At 47.9% G+C, this 22,908-nt stretch overlaps 1 protein-coding gene and 1 pseudogene across 3 annotated transcripts in view; one reads left to right on the top strand and one right to left on the bottom strand.

Moving 5' to 3' along the window:
* The window catches only part of Mical3 (microtubule associated monooxygenase, calponin and LIM domain containing 3), a 229,562-nt gene that overhangs the window by 86,959 nt on the left and 119,695 nt on the right, over positions 1-22,908 (top strand). For all 3 annotated transcript variants that reach the window (XM_045137315.1, XM_045137316.1, XM_045137317.1), the window contains 6 exons: positions 8,803-9,139; positions 15,018-15,225; positions 17,764-17,880; positions 18,265-18,366; positions 18,759-18,914; positions 20,132-20,232. In XM_045137315.1, the coding sequence (XP_044993250.1) occupies positions 8,861-9,139; positions 15,018-15,225; positions 17,764-17,880; positions 18,265-18,366; positions 18,759-18,914; positions 20,132-20,232 (963 nt within the window). In that variant the 5' untranslated portion in view covers positions 8,803-8,860. Of the gene's footprint in view, positions 1-8,802; positions 9,140-15,017; positions 15,226-17,763; positions 17,881-18,264; positions 18,367-18,758; positions 18,915-20,131; positions 20,233-22,908 lie in introns of those variants that run through there.
* Positions 966-1,430, bottom strand: LOC123455758 (annotated as a pseudogene).

Raw genomic sequence — 22,908 nt, 5'->3', positions numbered from 1 at the left:
GTGTGCCAACCTGCATCCTACTGTGTACTTTAACAGAACATGGCAAAATATTCACTCTTCTGAACTTTACATCATCATGTGATGTCAAACAATGAAACAAATCCCAACAGTATATACAAAAACAGCTTGGCATTTACCAAAGAGTGTTTCCCACGCTGATTCGTCCAGGCAGCTAACTCATTGGTTTATGCTACTTTATTGAAGAAAAACAAATCAGTTACTAGCAGAGCTATTAGTTGATCACTCACCCATTGACAACTTGCATCATGTGTTCAGTGCTGTATTAAACAGTGTATTGGAAGATAGATAATAGCTCCAAGCCTCCTAACAATTTTAAATGAGAATTGCAAAATGTTTTGAGACCCCATTTTGGAAAACAAGGGGTGTTTGACTTCCAGTTTCCATTCTCTATAGAGCAAGAACAAGTCATTCCTTTATTGACATGCATAAGATACATCACATTTTCTGTTCTTCTAGTGCTACAAATTCATTACCAGTTCTCCAGACACATCAGTTATGAGCATAAAGTATATCATGTAACCTCAAATCTCTAACAGTGGAAGGCTTAAAAACCAGAATGGATGCTGCAAGAATGTTGCCTTTGATGTGACAGCATCTATCTCCCTCCCCCTCAGATGACTTCTTCAGCATGTTAGAGCAGTGAGGAATGGTTTAGTCTCAACCAACTTAGAGTGAAGACATTGCCCACATACCACACATGCTCCATTGTTTAAAAAAATTCTGAATCTTGGGCAATTGTTCTCTTGTGACTACTTTACAGTTTCTAAAAGCAGTTATTGTCCAAAGCTGGAAGAACTTACGTCTTCTCAGATGAGCATGTGAATGAGTGGAGGGAGGTCAACAAAAAGTAAAATTAAGAAAGATGAGGTCTGATAGAGGAGCAGCTGGATAAGAAAATCAAAAAAACAACAGTCATTTAAAGTGTATTCCAGCTCTAATGCAGGTTATTCTGACTTTAAGGTAGCATCACATGGCCTACTTTTAGTCCATTCCCAAGATACTCTGTTGTGCTTATCTCTGTCTGTTTCATAGATCCGTGCAGTCTCTGGCACTAGGGGGTCATCTGGGTTTGGTCACATAGCGGTGAAGAAATGGATAAAAGAACTCTGTAAACAGTTGAAGCAGGAGACCGCTGTGATCTTAGAATGTCAAGACAAGTGTTGCCATCCATTACTGTTTGTATTCGGAGGGCGAATTCTTGTCAGTGCAGCCTTATGTGGTTTGAAGGGGTAGTCTGTAGGAAAATGAATTATGAAAAAGAATATACTGCCTTGATGTAGGCTGTCATTAGGCTCCATAATTGTAGCTTGCCAGTGAAACTCATCATCCCCAACAGGACCTGCAGAACGTTGGACTGGAGGGTCATAGGCCAGATCACTAAGTTCCTTATTAATCCATTTCAGCGCCATAGTCTGTGCTTCTTGCCTGGGTCCTCTCTCTCTCAACGTGGGCTCCAAGGTCCAGCCAAAACTCTTGATTATCCAGGCGATGAGGAAAAATTGTCTTTTCATCTCACAGCGGCTCTGCACTTGATGTTGAGGCGGATCTCGCGAGAACCTTGAGGCAGGCTCTCTCTCTCTCTCTCTCTATATATATATATATATATACATGTATATAAATAATTTATTTATTTTATTTGAGTCAGGATCTTACTCTAGCCTAGGCTGACCTGGAACTCACTGTGTAGTCCCAGGCTGGCTTCAAACTCACAATGATCCCCCTACCTCTGCCTCCCCAGTGCTGGGATTAAAGGTGTGTGCCAGCACACCTGGCTTATTTATTTATTTATTTATTTATTTATTTATTTATTTATTTGCAAGGGGGAGAGAGAGGAGCAGAGGGAGGAAAAGAGGAAAAAACAGGAAGGAGAGAAGAAAATAAGCATACCAGGGTTTCCTGATACTGCAAAGAAACTCCAGATGCATGCACTACTTTGTGCATCTGGCTTTATATGTGTAGCTGGGAATTGAAGCCTAGGGTATCAGGCTTTGCAAACAAGTGTCTTTAACCACTGAACCATCTCCCTAGCCCAGACTTGGCATTTTCTGAGAGCTCTATAGTTACCTTTATGAATTTTTGTTTCTCTGGACTTGTAGAGCCTGTCTGCTCTGTGCTACAGTGGCCCTCAGGTCTCTCCACTGGCGGGTCATCCTCTGAACCTAACTACCCAGGTGTGCCTGAGATTAGATGGGCATTGCTGAGCAGATGGGAACCAGCCCTGCAGAGAAGGAAGCATTCGTTGGAATTCTCTCTGGGCTGTGTTGCTCACCTATCCAAATGTTCTCTCAGCCAGAGGCCCCTTGCCCACCCCTTAGAACCTGGATTTCAGCTATTGTCTTGGGTTATCCAGGCACCTGAAGGTGCTGGTGGTTCAGGACTGTTGCAGCTCTGCCCTGAGCTCTTACAGTGACTAGGTGATCTAAACATGCATCCGTGCCTGTGGAGTGCGCCTTTGATGGTGGTGCTGGGAGGGGACGTCCTAGAGTCTGCTAGGGACAGTGGACCAGGAAGTCCTGTGTTAGCCACATAAGGGTTCAGCAGCCAAACGAGCGCTCCTGGGAACCTGGGCTGCGCCCGCTCCATTTAAAGAGCAGATGCAGTGATAAACTGAGATGAAAAGGACTCCCACATTGCATGTCCTTGCTAAATTTACTTGCAAGTGCATAGCAGCTGATAGCCAGCCTTCTGGCAGATGTGGCTGCCTGTCCACACCCAAGTCCCCACTGTTAGGCAGTGAGAGCAGTGATGACCTTTACATTCAACGTTTTCCTTATCTCTTCACCTACTGATGGGTATTTGCTTTGCTTCCATATTGTAGCTGTTGTGAATAATGCGGCTATGAGCATGAATAAAAACGACCTTTAATTTCTCAAGGACACCGGTGCTTCAGCAAACATGGCTGCACTCCTTCCTTCTTGCTTCAGAACCTTTAAACTTTTTCTTTAAGCTGAAGTTTCCCCAGTGTAAATGGAGTTGAGAGAGTTTTACTTTATAGCATCAGTGAAGAACACAGAGGTATGAATCTGATGCCTACAACCACCCCATCCTTGCTTTGACATCTAAGTGTGGCCAGAACTTACAGAGATCTCTGGCCTTGGGCTCTGCCCACCCACAGCCATCAACACACCTTATATACAAGCAAAAAAAAGTTAGAGATGGAACTGTTTTAGGATCTAACAATCCTAATCCTGGATATATATGTAAAATAATTGCAAGTAGACTTTCAAAGATTTTATATATATATAAATAGGGGCTAGAGAGATGGCTTAGCGGTTAAGTGCTTGCCTGTGAAGCCTAAGGACCCCGGTTTGAGGCTTGATTCCCCAGGACCCACATAAACCAGATGCACAAGGTGGCGCATGCATCTGGAGTTTGTTTGCAGTGACTGGCAGCCCTGGTGTGCCCATTCTTTCTGTCTGTCTCTTTTTATCTGCTTCTCTCTCACACTGTCTGTTGCTCTCAAATAAATAAAAATAAAATGCACCACATATATATATATAGAATTTTGCAAGCAGAGAGAGGAGAGAGACCAACTGAGAGAATGAGTACACCAAGGCCTCCAGATGCTACTAACGAACTCCAGATGCATGTGCCACTTTGTGCATCTGGCTTTATGTGGGTCCTGGGGAATGAAATCTGGTTCATTAGGCTTTGCAAGCAAGTGCCTTAACCACTGAGCCATCTCTTCAGCCCTCAAAGGTTTCTTTATTCATGTTCATACCTGCATCATTCACAACAGCTACAATATGGAAGCAAAGCAAATACCCATCAACAGGTGAATAGATAAGGAAAAAGTTGAATGTAAATAAGTGAAATATTATTCAGCCTTAAAAAGGGAGTTCTGGGGCTGGAGAGATAGCTTAGCAGTTAAGCGCTGGCCTGTGAAGCCTAAGGACCCCAGTTCGAGGCTCGGTTCCCCAGGTCCCACGTTAGCCAGATGCACAAGGGGGCGCACGCATCTGGAGTTCGTTTGCAGTGGCTGGAAGCCCTGGAGCGCCCATTCTCTCCCTCTCCCTCTATCTGTCTTTCTCTCTGTGTCTGTTGCTCTCAAATAAATAAATAAATAATTTTTTTTTTAAAAAAAAGGGAGTTCTGGGGCTAGAGAGATGGTTTAGTGGCCAACGCGCTTGCCCACGAAGTCTACAGACCTAAGTTTAATTCCCCAGAACAAACGTAAGCCAGATGCACAAGGTGGTTCACGCATCTGGAGTTTCTTTGCAGTGGCTAGAGGCCCTGGCACACCCATTCTCTCCCTCTCTTCAACAAATAAACAAAAATAAAGTATTTGGGGAGGGGGGCTGGAGAGCTGGCTTAACGGTTATGACACACTTGCCTGCAAAGCCTAAGGACCCAGGTTCGATTTCCTAGAACTCATATAAGCCAGATGCACAAGGTGACATGCATCTGGAGTTCATTGGTAGTGGCTAGAGGCCCTGGCATTGCCCTTCTCTCCATTCCTTCCTCTCTTTCCTCCCTCTCCTCAGGCCGTTAATACCAGCACTTGGGAGGCAGAGGTAGAAGGCTCACCCTGACTTCGAGGGCTGCCTGTAGAGAAAGTTCCAAGTCAGCAAGGGCTGGAATAAGACCCTGCTTCAAAAAATAGGAGCTGGCAGGGTGGCACACACCTTTAATCTCAGCCCTCAGGAGGCAGCGATAAGAAGATCACTGTGAGTTTGAGGACAGCCTGAGACTACATAGTGAATTTCAGGTCAGCCTGCACTACAGTGAGACCCTACTTTAAAAAAAAAAATCAGAAAATAAAGGAGGAGGGAGCGAATTCTGGAACACCTTTACTCAGTTAAATAAACCAATAATAAAAAGGCAAGTACTGCTAGGCATGGTGTCACAAGCCTGTCATCTCAGCCTGTGGGAGGTGGACGCAGCTTAATCAGGACTTCAAGGACAGACTTAGCTACCCAGCAGGTTTGAGGGTTCTTGGGCTGCATGACCGCTGTCTCAGAACAACCACTGCCACTGAAAGCAAGCACTAAGATCCACCCGAGTGAGGCGGTGAGTTTAGCGAGAACCACGGAGACAGCAGAGTGGCTGTCGCAGGGAGAGGGGCCCGAGCTAGCAGTCGGTGAGCCACGGCCCCCAGCTTCACCAGGTGAAGAGCTGCAGACATGAGCAGTGCTGGTGACGGTGCTGCCGTTACGACTGAAGTTAATGGCACTGTTCAGCACACTTGAGAATGGTTAAAATGAACCACGTACGGGAGGGTGTGCCTGTAATTTCAGCTGAGGCTAGAGGATTACTTGAGCCCAGGAATTTGAGGCCAGCTTGGGCATCATGGAGACACTTACCGCTAACAAGCAAACACAAAGTAGTGGTTAAGGTGGGAGTTTTATGGTATCTGTGTTATGCCACGACTTTTTTTAAAACTTGGGGAGAAAAGATGACAGCGAGAGACTGTTCTCCCTGTTGTATTTTTAAGCTTACTTCCTGGGAGCCCAGAGCCTTCCTGGGAGCCTCAGAGCTGAGATGCAGTCAGAGGCCACGAGGAGTCCCAGCCTGGTGCTCTTGGATTCAGTCCACTCACGGCCCTCGGGCCAGGCCCTCCGTGTCCTCGTCCACAGCGCAGGCGCCCATCCTGTGCAAGGATGGGTTGAGAGCTCAAGGTGGTTGGGTGCTTGTTTCTGGGGCAAAACACAGGAACTGCCAACCTGAAATCTGAGAGTCTTCCAGACGACATTCCAAGGCAGGCACTCCTGTGCACCCATTTCCGGGTGTGTTTGGACAAGCAAGTCACCTCTTGCTTGGGCCAGGAAGGGAATACTTCCTAGATCATTTTTCAGGTTTGCACACCATCTGGCATCATATCAACAGTACAGAAACGGGGAAGAAAATTAACTTCGCTGTGGTTCTGTATCCTCAAAAGGTGATTCTTATTTCTTTTTAAAGATACCCCCAAATAAACAACCACCCACCTATTCTAAGAGGTGGCGTGTACGTGTTCTCATAAGAGCATATGAGCTCGTGAGTCAGGGCAACCTCTACTCTTGTGAATAGACACACGAACATTGTTCCGGCACGTTCTCCCAGGCTGTCTGTCTGTCTCCCTGGCACGGCACTCTGCTCCACAGCCTAGGAATGCGCAGAGCACCTGAGTCAGTGGTCAGCCGCCACGAGACATGACATGCCGTGTGCTGTTGGCTGGCAGAGCTGTATGGATGCTCTGGAAGCCTGGCACTGCAGTTCTCCTCCTGGTCCCAAATGCCCCTGCCCCTTTCTTCCATACCTTGCCTTTTCCGTCTCCAGGACCTCTGGCACTTTCTGGCCAGGTTTTCTGGTCTCTAGGTTTCTGTGATGATGATGATTTTCCCAGGATGCTGGCCTGAGTGGCTCGCTGGATGAGGAGAGGCCAGGAAGATCAAGATGATCGGCCTTCAGGAACAAGGAAGCCAGCCGGGGGTGGAACAGGCCCTGCGCGTTCGTCCTGGCTGGTCAGAGCGTTGAGTCAGAATGCTGGGCAATGGCCTGGTGCCACAGAGCCGTCCTCTGGGCTGTCTTCCTGCTGTCCTCCCGCCTCGCAGAGGAGGAAAAGTGAGGCAGCCCAAGGGACTCCGCCTCGTGTAGTCTTACCCTCAGTGCCCATCTCACTGTGCCAGGAACCAGCGGCCTCTTGTTTATCTGCTGTCATTGGCGCCCCGGAGGTCGTGATCCTTTAGCCCCAGCACCTCACGCTTGCCTGCTTGGCAGCAGGCCCCTGCAGATCCGGGGAACTGGGCTGAGACTGTCCATCTGGAAGAGCTTTACGCACACCCACAGATCGGGGTGGTGACTACTGAAGGTGTTTGGCCATGGTGGGATTTGACTTGGAAATGCTCTGTAGTCGTTAACAGCTATTGGGAAGTTAATGTTTGTTTGAGAGTGGGCTGCACCCAGCCAAGGGGCATAGTTCTTCTTTAGAACCAATGATCAAGATGGTCTTTGGGGAAGTGTGACCATAAGGTAGTGTTAGGATGAGGAAAGGCTTTTGGAAAGGTGTGGGAGGGGGAGCAATCTTGAATATGTTGGGTTGGGCAAGAACAGCAAGGCTGTGAGTGCTTGAAAGCCTGGCAAGAAGTAGACAGTGGCTACAGATTAGGAACAAAGAGAAGCGAATTTTCGTTTTTTTCTTTTTTTTGCGGGGGAGGGGTGTACAAGTTAGATCAGACCAGGTTGTTGAAAGCTTGCCAAACCTTCCATGTGACTCTGAAAGAATTAAGATGGATTGTGAACACAGGTTAGGGAAGGATGTATGGTCAGGAGCGTGCTTTGCTGTGGGCTTGCCCGAGCCCCACCCAGAGGGCCCTCAGCTAGCTGAGCCCCTGTGATCTTTGTCTCCAGTCTTTTCTTCTGCCTTAGCATAAGCCTGCCTGCCATTTCCCCGCCCATATAAGCTGTCTTTTGACTACCATTTCTAAGACACTAGCCTGGGCTTGTAAGAAAAAGAATGAGCTCTTTTTGTTTTTAATTTTTTTGATTGACAACTTCCATGATTGTAAACAATATCCCATGGTAATTCCCTCCCTCCCCCTACTTTCCCCTTTGAAACTCCACTCTCCATCATGTCCCCTCCCCCTCTTAATTAGTCTCTTTTATTTTGATGCCATGATCTTTTCCTCCTATTATGACGGTCTTGTGTAGGTAGTGTCAGGCACTGTGAGGTCATGGATATCCAGGCCATTCTGTGTCTGGGGGGAGCATGTTGTAAGGAGTCCTGCCCTTCCTTTGCCCCCCCTCCAAATGGATTTAAGACTCAGAGTCAGGCAGGGCTATTGAGTAAGTTGTGTTCTGAAATAAATAAGAAGTCAAGTCTGTGTGCAGTAAGAATCACCACCTCAAGCTCAGGCTTCCAATTCTTGAATCCAGTCCTCCCCAAACTCAGGCACATTCTCAGGTGATTTGATTTAACCCCCTAGTACCATAGTGAGAGGTGCCAAAAGCAAATCTTCCTTCTACTTCACCGAGGGCCATTCTGCCGCTTAGTGATTTGCCCAGTGGAATAGCTTCACACAAAGCCATGGGAGTCATACGTGACACAGCTGGACTTGGTGTCACCTCCGAGAATTAATGCATCAACACTGACACTTCAGTGACTCACCAGCAGCATTGGGTCCGTTTGCTGAAGTGAGGACGCCTCTTTCTCCGCTCACCCTCTCCGGACTGCTCTCCCCGTGTTGCTCTTTTGCACTGGCTCTTCCCCGGGTCTTGTACAAAGCACGCAGCGCAGCCCTCTTGGCCGCCTATCACCTGTGTGCACAGCTTCCGCTCTGCCGGTGTGGTGACAGCCCCCAGCCCGGTCTGCCTCACCAGCCATGCTCTGAATTTCACAGCCATTCATGCTAAGTGCTGAGCTGAACCTGCAGAGCTCAGAGGCTGTGACCGGTGGAGGCGGGAGCCCACCAGCCACCATCACAAGCGGGGGGTTGTGATTTTAATCTTGGGCTTGCTTTCATCCCCCCCCCATGGTCTCCATTGACAAATAGGCAATTGCTCTTGACTGATGGCTTGCCGCAGTGGGAACCCCACCTCCCTGGGGTTTGCTGCTCTTTTCCCTGTGCCTCTCTGTATTGACACTTAGGCCAGCCCCCGGTGACAGTCTCTGTGTCCTGTCCCCTAGACTGTCAGCTCCTTGAAAGCAAGGGCCACCTCCCTGCTGTGTACATTTGATGCCATGCACAGACAATGCCCACAGTGTCTCAGTGCATGCTGTCAAGGGAGTGAGTGTCACTGCTCTTTGAGATTGTCTCCTGGAAAATGGCCACAGCCTGACCATTTCTTTCTCTTTGCTTTCAGGTCAAGGTGACAGTGTCAGGTGGATCAGCAGCCATCCCACTGCTCCCTCTGTGGGGGGATGCCAAGAGTAGGGGTCATGGAGAGAAAGCAGGAGACCACAAACCATGCACATGTCCTCTTTGACCGGTTTGTCCAGGCCACCACCTGCAAGGGAACCCTGAGGGCCTTCCAAGAGCTTTGCGACCACTTAGAACTGAAGCCTAAGGACTACCGCTCCTTCTACCACAAGCTCAAGTCGAAGCTCAACTACTGGAAAGCCAAAGCCCTCTGGGCCAAGCTGGACAAGCGGGGTAGTCACAAAGACTACAAGAAGGGAAGAGCGTGCACTAACACCAAGGTAAGGGCTTGGCTGCTCTCGACGCCTGGGGTCGCGGACACAAGGGCTTCCTGTGCTTGCGAAAGCACTGAGGTGAGCTGGTGAGAAGCAGATCTTAGCCAAGCTGTGGAAGTGAAGCTTTGACTCTGGTGAAACTTGGTTTCATGTGAGCATGCTCCATGTGTTTACTTGTTGAGCCTCGAGGGAAGCTTCAGCTGTTTAAGAACAGCCCGAAGATCAGGGGGATAGAAACCTGTTGTTGGCTGAAGCTCTGCTTTGAGCCTCCCACCGTGGGGAAGATGCAGGTCACTTAGCAAGGTCGAGGCCAGGCCCTGTCGGAGGAACATGGCTTCACAGATCTTGGCATTTCCTGTTAGCTACCTGTGTTGCAGTCAGGTTCGCATTACTGGTAGAAATCACCTAATCAAGAGCAGCTTGTGGGAAAAAGAGGTTTATTTTGGCTTACAGGCTTGAGAGGAGGCTCCATGATGGCAGGGGAAAACAATGGCATGAGCAGAGGGTGGGCATCACCCCCTGGCCCACATAAGGTGGACAATAGGAATAAGAGAGTGTGCCAAACACTGGCTTGGGGAAACTGGCTATAACACCCATAAGCCCACCCCCAACAATACACTGCCTCCAGGAGGTGTTGATCCCCAAATCTCCATCAGCTGGGAATCTAGCGTTCTGAATACCAAAGTTTATGGGACACCTTAATCAAACCACCACATTCCATCCCTGGCCCCCATAAACTGATATCCATAAATGATATAAAATACAATGCATTCAGTCGCACTTTAAAAGTCCCCATAGTTTTTAATCAATCTCAGTGATGTTCATACATCCCCATAGTCCAAGGTCTTTTAACTGAGCCATCATAATCTCCCCCAAAAGATCCCCCCCAAACCCATAATGGTACAGAATAAACATTCACACTGCAAAAGATGGCATTGGGCATAGCAAAGAAATGTCCAACCAATACAAGATTTAGGGAAAACATCAAACTCTGTAAACTTCAAGTCCAACTCTAGCCAGTGATAAATCTCCAAGTCCAATGGTTCTAATCAACAAGTCTGGCATCCCAATTCCGCCCCGCCAGCTAGGCTACTCATAGTCCTGGAAAACCTCACTGGGGCCGGCAGCTCTCCTTAGCAGCCATCTCATGGTCCCGGAATCTCCACTGGGTCTCCACTGCAGTCCACGGTTCATCCTCATGGCCCCATGGGGTCTCCATGCAAGCAACCAGCAAACCTGCTTCACACTGTCCATGGCCATTTCCAAAACACAAGACCGTGTTGCAAACTCAATGACCCTCTCTTTCCTGCATTTCTTATACTCCATAATACCAGATAGGGTGCCAATTTGTTAATCTGGGGTTGGTGGCGGGAGCGGGGTGGGGATAAAGCAGATTTTGACAACAAGACACTCCTTGAGCACTCAGGCCCCTCCAGGAGTCGACATTCTTCCTTGTGTCCCAGCGCAGGTCAGCTGGCCCAATCTCAAAGGTTGTAACCTCTCAATTGCAGCTGAATGGGCAGCAGTTCACCCAAAGATTTCCTTTTTCTGTGCCATGTCTCTCTGCTCACACCAGTTCATTTCTACACAAAGCAACCCTGCGCAAACTTCTCAGGACATGGGTATAACAGCAAGCCTCACACAAACTGTTAGCCTAGTACAAGCAAAGCTCTTTCTAACCCTCATAAGCCAAACCTTACAGTCCACAGTTCTTATACTGCATTCAGGCCTTTCAACTCTGACCAGAGTAGTCCATCAAGCTGTACTTACAGCACTACAAGGCATCTCTTAGGCCAAGGTTTCAAATCCTTCCATGTTCCTCTTAAAAGTCAGGTCCAGGGCTGGAGAGATGGCTTAGCAGTTAAGCGCTTGCCTGTGAAGCCTAAGGACCCCAGTTCGAGGCTCGGTTCCCCAGGTCCCACGTTAGCCAGATGCACAAGGGGGCGCACACTCTGGAGTTCGTTTGCAGAGGCTGGAAGCCCTGGCGCGCCCATTCTCTCTCTCCCCCTCTATCTGTCTTTCTCTGTGTGTCTGTTGCTCTCAAATAAATAAATAAAAAATTTAAAAAAAAAGTCAGGTCCAAAAGGATATAGCCACACGGTCCTGTGTCTAGCAGCAACCCCACTCTTTTTTTTTTTTTTTTTTTTAAATTTATTTGAGAGCGACAGACACAGAGAGAAAGACAGGTAGAGGGAGAGAGAGAGAATGGGTGCGCCAGGGCTTCCAGCCTCTGCAAACGAACTCCAGAGTGTGCGCCCCCTTGTGCATCTGGCTAACGTGGGTCCTGGGGAATCGAGCCTCGAACCGGGATCCTTAGGCTTCACAGGCAAGCGCTTAACCACTAAGCCATCTCTCCAGCCCTAATTTTTTTTTAATTTTTTTTTTTTTTTTATTTGAGAGCGACAGACACAGAGAGAAAGACAGATAGAGGGAGAGAGAGAGAATGGGCGCGCCAGGGCTTCCAGCCTCTGCAAACGAACTCCAGACGCTTGCGCCCCCTTGTGCATCTGGCTAACGTGGGACCTGGGGAACCGAGCCTCGAACTGGGGTCCTTAGGCTTCACAGGCAAGCGCTTAACCGCTACGCCATCTCTCCAGCCCGCAACCCCACTCTTTGTACCACTTTACTGTTGCAGTCCCGGTTTACATTGCTGGTAGAAATCACCCAACCAAGAGAAGCTTGTAGGAAAAAGAGGTTTAATTTGGCTTACAGGCTCGAGGGGAAGCTCCATGATGGCAGAGGAAAACAATGGCATGAGCAAAGGGTGGACATCACCCCCTGGCCAAGATAAAGTGGATAATAAACAGAGGAGTGTGCCAAACACTGGCAAGGGGAAGCTATAACACCCAGAAGCCCGCCCCCAACAATACACTCCCTCTAGGAGGCATTAATTCCCAAATCTCCATCAGCTGGAAATTTAGCATTCAGAACACCTGTTTATGGGGGACACCTGAATCAAACCACCACAACCTGCTAAGGATTTGTACAAGCTTCAGACTTCTTCCTATACAGACTCTAAACTTTTCTTTTTCTTTTTTTTTTTTCTTCTTTTTTTGCTTTGTTTGTTCTTTTCAAGGTAGAATCTCTCTCTAGCCCTGGCTGACCTAAAACTCATGTAGGCCAGGCTGGCCTCAAACTCATAGTGATCTTCCTATCTCCCCCTCCCAACTTCTGGGATTAAAGGCATGTGCTACAATGCTTAGCCCTAAACTTTTAAAATTACAGACAAGGACCTTGTAAACTGAAATATTTTTAAAAATTAATTTATTTGTTTGAGAGTAAGAGGCAGAGAGAAAGAGAGAATAGGCATGCCAGGGTCTCCAGCCACTGCAAACGAGCTCCAGATGCATGTGCCCCCTTGTGCATCTGGTTTATGTGTGTCCTGGGGAATTGAGGCTTGAACTGGGGTCCTTAGGCTTCACAGGCAAGTGCTTAACCGCTAAGCCATCTCTCCTGAAGTATTTCTTTAAAAAAAAAATTTTTTAATTACTTATAGACATAACTTAGTATGGAAACATTGCATGTTGGTACTATCCTTTCTCTCATCTCTGCCCCCTTTCCTAAGGGGTCCTCCCCATTAGGGTCACAGGTTATCCCCATGGGGGTTGTAGGTTATGCATTGTGGGAACAGCAGTCAGTTACTGGGGAGAGGCACTGCCTCTGGGTATAATGTCCCAACTTGTGGCTCTAACAATCTCCCCCCCACCCCAAAGTATTTTCTTGCTTTCTTCACAATGTAGAGAAATTGGATTTCCGTGAAACAAGTAGACTGGAACACACACCTGAGATGTGCACTCCCCTTTGTGGGTGGGGTAGGTGTTGGCATAAGGAAGAAAGGAGGAGAGAAACATAACCTGCTTTCTTCCTTGTAAGAACATCTCCTTGAGAAGTATGGGAACAGTTAGCAAATAATAATAATAAGTTAGAAAAACAAATTTGCCAATGACTCAAGGGTTGTGTTATTTTGGCCTTTTGTGAGCTTTCATTATGTGTTCATCTTACCTACTACTGTTGCTATTATTATACATTTATTTATATAGGTGCCATGTGCATATGTATATGTGTGGAGGCCAGAGGTTAAAGTCTGTTGTCTTCCTCAGTCCCTCTCTGCCTTATTTTTTAAAAAGTATTTTTATTTCTTTATTTGCAAACAGACAGGTAGGGTGTGTTGTATATATCACATATATAGAGAGGATGGGCGCACTAGGGCCTCCAGCCACTGCAAATGAACTCCAGATGCATGTGCCCCTTTGTGCATCTGGCTTTATGTGGGTACTGGGGAATTGAACTCTGCTCATTTGGTTTTGCAGCCAAATGCCTTAACTGCTGAGTCACCTCTCCATCTTCTTCCTTAGGTAGGGTCTCACTCTAGTCCAGGGTGACCTGGAATTCACTGTGTAGTATCAGGGTGGCCATGAACTCACATCGATCCACCTACCTCTGCCTCTTAAGTTCTGGGATTAAACGAATGCACTACTACAACACCCAGCTCCTCTTCCTTATTTTATTATTATTATTATTATTATTATTATTTAGTTAGTTAGTTTTAGTTTTAGTTTTTTCAACGTAGGGTCTCACTCTGGCTCAGGCTGACCTGGAATTCACTGTGTAGTCTCAGGGTGGCCTCGAACTCTCAGTGATCCTCCTACCTCTGCCTCCTAAGTGCTGGGATTAACAGCATGCACCACCACGCCTGGCTTTTTTTAATATTAGTATTTTTTAATAGAATTTTATTCACTTATTTACTTATTTATTTCAGAGAGGGCGGGGAGCCAGACATTCAGGCAGAGAGAAAGAGAATGGACGTACCAGGGCCTCTAGCCACTGCAGAGGAACTCCAGATGCATGTGCCATTTTGTGCATCTGGCTTATGTGGGTCCTGGGGAATTGAACTGAGGTCCTTTGACTTTGCAGGAAAATGCCTTAACCACTAAGCCATCTCTCCATCCTCTTCCTTATTTTTTGAGAGAGGTTCTCTCCCTGAACTTAAAGTTCACCAGTTCACTAGACTAGCCAGCCAGTCCCCCAATCCTCTGTCCCCGTCCTAGTGGGGTCTGACTTAGTCTGTATGCTTGCACAAGCAGCACTTTGCCAACTGAGCCGCCTCCCAGCCCCTGTCATGAGCATCTTTCATTTGTCTAGTATGATGCTATCATTTTATCTATTTAATTTCAAATAAAAACGAGGGCTGGTGAGGGTAATTCAGAGGAGAGTATTTGCCTGGCATTCCTGAAGTCCTGGGTTCCACCGTCATCTGTCCCCCCAACACACAGGCATGCACGCACCAGAAGAGAAGGAATGCAAAGTTAAAAACACGGCATATCTACCCTCTGCATACAGCGAAAGCCAGTTTAAGTTGTGTTCCCACTTTCATAACAGAGGTGATGATTTTAAAGCTTTTTTTTTTTCATTACATGAACATTTAGCTCTTAAAATGTGCCTTCTTTGGAGTCATTTATGTGGTAGACCCAGGACTCAACTGCCTGTGTCTGCTCTCTCTCTGTCTTCATGGACAACAATCTGCTAGACTTGGAAACCTTTCGAAAGGTCCTCTTCTGTTGATCATAGATGAGACGTGATTTTTATATCACTTGCTGAAATGTTGACGTGTTTAAGTCATGCAGGTCTGTGGGCCTGTCAGGCTGTTCAAGGTAGACACATGGGTCTGTGTCTCCAACCGATAGTCCGGGCTTCTCTGTCCAAAGCAGGCACCAGCTCATCTTTGAAGCCATTACAGGTCTGCGCTGTCACCAGGCGGACTTGGTGACTCTTCTTGGTAGTAGGGAGTATGGCTGGCCATCTTTAGGGGGGTCTTGGGAGTGATAGGAAGAGGAGGGTGATTTGAGAGTTGTGGCTTTTCCCTGCCAACATCTGTGTTTTTCAGTGTCTCATCATTGGAGCTGGCCCCTGTGGCCTCCGCACAGCCATCGACTTGTCCTTATTGGGAGCCAAGGTGGTGGTCATCGAGAAGCGAGACGCCTTCTCTCGCAACAACGTCTTGCATCTCTGGCCCTTCACCATACATGATCTGCGAGGTCTGGGTGCCAAGAAGTTCTACGGCAAGTTTTGTGCTGGAGCCATCGACCACATCAGTGAGTAGCACCAGCTCTCTGCCTCCATGCTCAGCAGTCACAGGCAGCAGGTGAACTGAGAATCCCTGCTCGGCCGCCGCATTTGTTCCACCACTTTGATTTCTATTATGTAGCTTGGAGTCAAAACACCTGCTGCCAGTGGTTCTGTAACCTAAGACTGTGAACCTCTGGTGAGTCATCTGTGAAAGAAAAAGTTGGCTTAAAGATGTCTGCTTGGGTCTCGGTGATGTGAGTACTCGCGGTGTGTGCAGGAGGGGCAGGTGCTGGAAGCCAGGTGGCCAGTTCGGGCTCCCGTTCCCTGCCGGTTCAGTCCGGTGGAAGGACAGCCCGGGCTGTGGCTCTGCATTGCGCCCTTGCATCGCTCTTCAGGCGGGGCAGGGCTGTGCTGTGTGGCACGGCCCTGGGCAGTCGTGGCACATGACGAGCGTCCTAGCTTGGATATGAACGCCAGGACCACAGCAGGGTTCCTGTGACTCGGTGACCTTGTGACATCTACATCCAGATGTGTGCTTGCTGCTCTTTCGTCATTGCCAGGCTCATCTGGGCCTTTGTCTTTCTATGGTGACATTGTCTCCGTGACTGTAAAGACATATCTGAAACCAATTTGGAATATTGTATTACCATGTTAGAAATACTTTTTGTTTTTTGTTTTGCTAGTTTCGTATAGGTATGTAATGTGTGTTGTCACATTTGCACCCCCATTACCTTCTCTGTCCTGCTGTTTTCTTCCCAAAATCCCCTCAATTTTTGGCGACCCAGTGAGTAACAGGTTGCCTGCATAAGCATGGGCGGCAGTGTTTATTGGGGGGATGTTTACTGCTGCTTGGGCACCTTACCAGTGACTGTGTCCCTGAAGAAAATGGAAAATTTTAAAATTACCAATAGTGATTCTAGGGAAATTTTACCAAGGCAAATTTGTTCAGAACTCCTCTATATGTGGCCTATAGATACTTTTCACTATGGGTCCTTTTATTGTTTGAAGTGATTTTGCCAGTTTACCAAACACTAGCTAGCAGCTGCCATATACCACTGGCAGAGGAACTGCCCTGCCCACCTGGCAGGCTGTAATTTGTAAAACAGCTTGGAACCCACGGTTGACTCCCTGTGGGTCTCTGGAAGTGACTCAGAAGGGTAGTGACGTGGTCACAGAAGGGAGTGAGCAGGATGACTTAGCAAAGACTCGCATGTCCGCCTGGCGCATTAGCTGTAGGCTGCTGGTAAATTTGGCCTGAAGAGAGGATCAAAGGACATCGACTGACTGGAGTGGTCTCTTTCGTGTGTGGTACTTTATGACTGAGAGTATCTTAGAACAGTACATTAGGGCCTCCTGCCTCTGCACACTCCAGATGTGTGTGCCATTTTGAGTTATCTGGCTTTACGTGGGTGCTGGGCAGTCGAGCCCAGGCCATCAGGGTTAGCATGCAAGTTCCTTTAACTGCTGAGCTCTCACTCCAGCCTAGAGGCCAGACTTCTGTCTCTCTATACATGGTGTTGGTGCCAGACCAAACACTGAGTAGGGACTCAATTAATGTCAAGTAAGTTTGTTATAATCTCACTCATCACATTGATGACAGTCCTTTTACAAAAACCTCATGTTTCCCAACTATAAACTTAGGGCATACAAAGGTAAGAGACTGGAGTGGTTGTGATTTCCCTTGAGTGCCTGATAGGAGCCTGTGAGGTCCGCAGGTGCCAGGGTAAGGCAGGAGAGAGTCCGTGAGGTCCGCAGGTGCCAGGGTAAGGCAGGCGAGAGTCCGTGAGGTCCGCAGGTGCCAGGCTAAGGCAGGAGAGAGTCCGTGAGGTCCGCAGGTGCCAGGGTAAGGCAGGCGAGAGTCCGTGAGGTCCGCAGGTGCCAGGGTAAGGCAGGCGAGAGTCCGTGAGGTCCGCAGGTGCCAGGGTAAGGCAGGCGAGAGTCCGTGAGGTCCGCAGGTGCCAGGGTAAGGCAGACGAGAGTCCGTGAGGTCCGCAGGTGCCAGGGTAAGGCAGGAGAGAGTCCGTGGGGTCCGCAGGTGCCAGGGTAAGGCAGGAGAGAGTCTGTGGGGTCCGCAGGTGCCAGGGTAAGGCAGGCGAGAGTCCGTGAGGTCTGCAGGTGCCAGGGTAAGGCAGGCGAGAGTCCATGCGGTCCGCAGGTAGGGTAGAAGGCAGATGCTGTGAAACCTCTGGAGTCCTGCAGCAGCTTTGACTCTCACCCTCTGTGTCCTCTGAAGACTGCACGTGCTACAGAAATGGCGGCTCTGACTATGTCTGGCCAGTAGAGGGGAGTCTCTGTTGGCCATGGTCCTTTGTTGACTTTGAGCGTGGGGGCTGTTTATATGCCTAACCCTGGAGGTCTGCTGGCCTTGTGTGTCTCCAGAATCTCTCTCCCACTGCTTTGTTGTTACCCTTGTAAAAGGAGAAAGAAATGAGATGGCCTGGGGCGCATATCCTTCTGTGACAGCCTTTGTGAGTGTGAGCTGACAAGGATGGGCAGGAACCCAAGGGTGGGCACCGTGGGGTTCTCCATGTGTTCTTGCTAGCACAGTCTTTGTATTCTCCCAGGTATCCGCCAACTCCAATTAATCCTCTTGAAAGTGGCCTTGATCCTGGGCATCGAAATCCATGTCAACGTGGAGTTCCAAGGGCTCCTGCAGCCTCCTGAGGACCAGGAGAATGAACGTGAGTTGGAGCGGACAGAGGAACAACCGTACCGGGCACTGGGAGGGTGGGGTCAGATGAGGTCCAGGAAGTTGAGTGGACAGGGCCCTGGGTGGGTGGCGACAGATGAAATCTGGGGAGGAAGCAGAAGAGCCTACAGGTGGTTTTCAGGACCCGCTAAAGGGAGCTTGGTTCACGCAGACTGGGCCTTTGAGGAGGTCTTGTCATAGGATCAGGTGTGACAGGCATTTTCATTGTAGTAAAACCCAGAGGCGAGGAGAATCCCTTGAGCCATTGTCAAAGCTTCTTTCTCTTACATGTAGCTTTTGTGCAGCCTGTGTGCCCTGGTATCTAGAGCTGTCTTGGTGGTGTAAATTTGGTCTTCATTGTGCCTTTGGTCCACAGGGATAGGTTGGCGGGCACTGGTACACCCCAAAACTCATCCTGTATCAGAATACGAATTTGAAGTGATCATCGGTGGGGACGGCCGCAGGAATACCTTGGAAGGTACTGGCTCTGCTTGTTTTCCTTTGCCTGGTTCATCACAGAGTGGAAGCTGTCCCTGTCCGCAGGGCCCACGCCTCTAAGGACCTGCATGGTGCTGCCTGTTGGAGTTGAGCAGTAACCCGGCGAGTAAGCGTGGGATTTAGTCTAAGTATTAATGACAGCAGCACCCCTCCCCCCAGTTTGAGTGAAACCTGCAGTGTTGAGTAATACCCCATCAGTTAGATGTCAAACTGCTAATAATATGGAAGACTGACTTCATTCCCTCCTGAATAATTATGTTCTCTGTTAGTTAAACAGCCTGCTTCTAGAAGAGCCATCCTAACTTTTTCCTAATTCTCATCCCCTGTATTTCCTCACTTGAAGCCATCATCTCTCTTCTTTTTCCCCTCCAGGATTTCGTCGGAAAGAGTTTCGTGGCAAACTGGCCATTGCCATTACGGCAAATTTCATCAACCGCAATACCACCGCAGAGGCCAAAGTGGAAGAGATCAGTGGTGTGGCTTTTATATTCAACCAGAAGTTTTTCCAAGAGCTCAGAGAAGCCACAGGTTGGTGTCAGTGCCTCCAGAGCCAGAAGAACAGATGTGGGAAACCACTTGTTAATTTTCCACGGGGAGGGAAGGGTTGTTGGTGTGGGTGGCCATAGATGTCGCTGGTGTGCCCTTTGCCCTCTGTTCTTTTGTCACTCCCATCTTTTGTTCTTAGCATCACACTGGAAAAGCTCAGTCCTCAGCCCAGTGACAAGGCTGCTGTGGGTTTTGTCTTTATTGGTTGGCTTGCTTTTAGAGTGTGTCCTGCCTTCTGCCAACTCATCCCCAGTTCCTTGCCCCCACACTGTAAACTGAGTTTGGGGCTCTTGTTTCTATTTTTTTTTTTTAATATTTTTATTTGTTAGAGGGAGAAAGAGAGGATGGGCACACCAAGGCCTCTAGCCACTGCAAATGAACTCCATATGCATATGCCACCATGTGCACTTGGTTGACACGGGATCTGGGGAATCGAACCTGGGTTCTTGGGCTTCAAAGGCAAGTGCCTTCCTTAACCACTAAGTCATCTCTCTAGCCCCTGGGCTCTTGTTTCATGGCAACCTCAACCCTGACCCTCCAGTGTGAGCTTGGTAGCAACCATGTGCTGCACAGGAATGAGATTGTCTATGATTGCTTCCTGTAGATTGGCTATATTTTGTTGCAACAATAAAAATGTATTTTCATTAGATTTTTTACAACTTGCTATCTTTCCATTGCATCTACTTTTCAGATTACTTGAATTAAAAAGTAAGTAGCTGGGCTGGAGAGATGGCTTAGCAGTTAAGGTGCTAGCCAGAAAATCCAAAGGACCCAGGTTTGATTCCCAAGGACAGATACATAAGGTAGCAAATGCATCTGGAATTTATTCGCAGAGGCTGGAGACCCTGGCATGCCTTCTTTTATAGATAAATAAATATATTTTTTTAAGAAAGTAGTTCACTCTGCTTCCAGGCATGTGTCTTAAGGGAGCTGGTAGATACCTCCAGCATCCTTGATGACTGTCAGGGAAGTTTTACCTGGTAAATAACCCATCCCTCTTGTCGAGGTTGGCTTCTATTTTGTTCTCCTTTTCCCATTGTGTGTTTGCTTTCATCTATGGTCATTGTTTTCAGGCTAACCTGAGGGGCTGAGTGAGCTGGCTTCCTGCCTGGATTCTTCAGCGAGCCCAGTCTTCTGGCTGCACCAGTGCCCTGATCTCAGTGAGCTCATTCTCACGTGTGTTTGTTTTCTGGTCACAGGCATTGATTTGGAGAACATCGTCTACTACAAAGATGACACACATTACTTTGTTATGACGGCCAAAAAGCAGAGTTTATTGGACAAAGGGGTGATACTGCACGTGAGCAATGGTTTTCTTTTAAACTACTAAATATGGTCACTAAGATAAAGAATTCTATTGTTAGGCATTTCTTTTTTTTATATAAACTTTTTTAAACTTTTATTTATTTATTAACAGAGAAAGAGGGAAACAGAGAGAGAATGGGCACGCCAGGGCCTCCAGCCACTGCAGTGAACTCCAGACACATGCGCCCCCTTGTGCATCTGGCTAATGTAGGTCCTGGGGAATCGAACCTGGCTCCTTTGGCTTTGCAGGCAAACACCTTAACCTCTAAGCCATCTCTCCAGCCCCCCATAATTTTTTACAGTTTAAATTTTAAAACAATCTTTTTTTAAAAAAAGATTTTATTGAGCCGGGCGTGGTGGTGCACACCTTTAATCCCAGCACTCGGGAGGCAGAGGTAGGAGGATCGCCGAGAGTTCAAGGCCACCCTGAGACTACAGAGTTAATTCCAGGTCAGCCTGGACCAGAGTGAGACCCTACCTCGAAAAACCAAAAAAAAAAAAAAAAAAAAAAAGGTTTTATTTTTAGTTGTTTATTAGAGATACAGAGAGAGAGAGGGAGGGAGGGAGGGAGAGAGAGAGAGAGAAAGAGAGAGAGAATGGGCCTACCAGGGCCTCTAGCCACTACAAACAAACTCCAGACATATGCGCCATTTGCATCTGGCTTACTTGGGACCTGGAGAACTGAACCTGGGTCCTTTGGCTTCACAGGCAAGTGCATTAACTGCTAAGTCATCTCTCTAGCCCACAATCTTTTTGTTAGGGAAAATTGAAACTGTAAATAGAGAAATAGGGGGAATAGCAGAATTGGCCTGTGTAACTCTCAGTAGCTTTAATAGTTACCAACATGACCAACATTGTTTCAGTAAGCCCAACGCCTTTCTCTCTTCTCTCTCCTGCCCCTGGACTGTTTCAGAGCAAGTGCTAGGCTATCATTTCAGGCAAAACAGCCTTTTTTTTTTGTTGTTGTTGTTGTTGTTTTTCAAGTGAGGGTTTCACTCTGGCTCAGGCTGACCTGGAACTCACTATGTAGCCTCAGAGCGGCCTCAAACTCACAGTGATCCTCCTACCTCTGCCTCCCGAGGGCTGGGATTAAAGGCCTGCGCTACCACTTCCAGCCAAAACAACCCATTTTAATTTTAGGTGACTTGGCTTATGGCTACAGCGAATTCCATGTGTGAATAGCCATTCATTGGTTAGTAGATCCCTATTTTATTATTTTTTTTTCCAGCACCAGGGGTTGAATCCAGGGCCTTGCTCATGCTGGACAGATAATGTTGCCACTAAGCTAAACACTCACCCCCCCCCCAGCCAACCCCACCCCATTTTAAAACTGTATTTTGAGACCAGGGTGTCACTAAGTTGCCCAGATTTGCCTTAAAATAGCTGTGTAATTCAGGCAGGTCTTGAACTTGCAGTCCTCCTACCTCAGCTTTTCAAGTAGCTGGGATTATAGACCTATAAGACCCAAGCCTGGTCTCAATAAATCCTCTCTGGGGAGAAGGGAATGATCAAAGGAAGAGCACTGAACAAAGGACCAGAGCGCAATGTTCACGGCAGTCTGATGCTATCTGTGGGTTTCCTGCAAATGTGGTGACTAGAAGTCTGAGCAATGCTGACCAGTTACAGTGCATTTAGGCCTCTTCCTAACTGGACAACAAAGGCCAGTGTCCATCTTTGCCAGCTCTAACTCAGTCTGGTTTTCTTGACATACCCTGAAATGATGATTTGAAATGCAAGAATCACAGGGTGGATGGTTCCTTAAGGAAAACAGTACAGGCTCACTTGGCCTCACTGGTCTGAATGTGAGAATTACTGTCCCCATGGATGAATGGATAGAAGGAGGCTCAGATGCGCTGATTTGGGCCTGTACAGTTTTCATCGGAGTCAGAGCCGAGCCTCAGAGAGCCCTTTGTCTCTGTAGGATGATCAAGAATCAGGTCCCTTTAGAGTGAGTCACGTTTTTGCTGTCTCAGAACAGACTGGGGAGTGAGCTGACGAGCACGTGCTTGCAGCACAAAGTCTCTTCTCCACCGCGCACCTCACGTCTGCCTCTCAGCACAGGGGTCCTGTGCCGCGCAGGGAGTGGCCGGACAAAGCCTGTGTCAGCCCATTCTGCCCACACAGACCCGGGCCAGATACGTACAAAGTGGGGTTGTTCGTTATCTGAGGCTCTTACGTCATTGTCAGCACAGCAGTTGGGATGCCTTGGGACTCGGGCCTACCATCTAGGCAGAGCTGGGTTATTCATGAAAATCAGGTAAGAAAGCCAAGGTCTGATTTGCTTTTTCCTTAATTTTTGTAGGAAGAGGACCATGCTTTCTTTCCATGTGCTGCTCAGTGCCAGAGCCACTGTGGCCGCTTAATGTTGAACAAACAGTATTTCCAGGAACAACCTGAGTATTTGTGTTTTAGCTTTGACAGTGTGTAGTCGTAGCCGAAGGTACCATCGGGCCACTCAGAAAGCCCAGGCCCCGCCCACTCAGGAGCCCCCGCAGAGCGGGCGGGCTTCTCAGCCCCGTGCTGCGGCAAGCCCCTTCCTGCTGCTGCTGCTTTCTTTGTTGGTAGGTTTCTGTAGAGCCTTGTAGAATTCCATGTGTGAATTTTAAAACCTCTGATCCATTTTTTTGTGTTTTTTTCTTTTTTAAATTTTTTTTTATTGACAATTTGCATA

This window comes from Jaculus jaculus, chromosome 18, assembly GCF_020740685.1.
Source record: "Jaculus jaculus isolate mJacJac1 chromosome 18, mJacJac1.mat.Y.cur, whole genome shotgun sequence".
Classification (NCBI taxonomy): Eukaryota; Metazoa; Chordata; class Mammalia; order Rodentia; family Dipodidae; genus Jaculus; species Jaculus jaculus.
The sequence above is the reverse complement of the archived record's forward strand: the minus strand, read 5'-3'. Positions and strand labels throughout refer to the sequence as shown.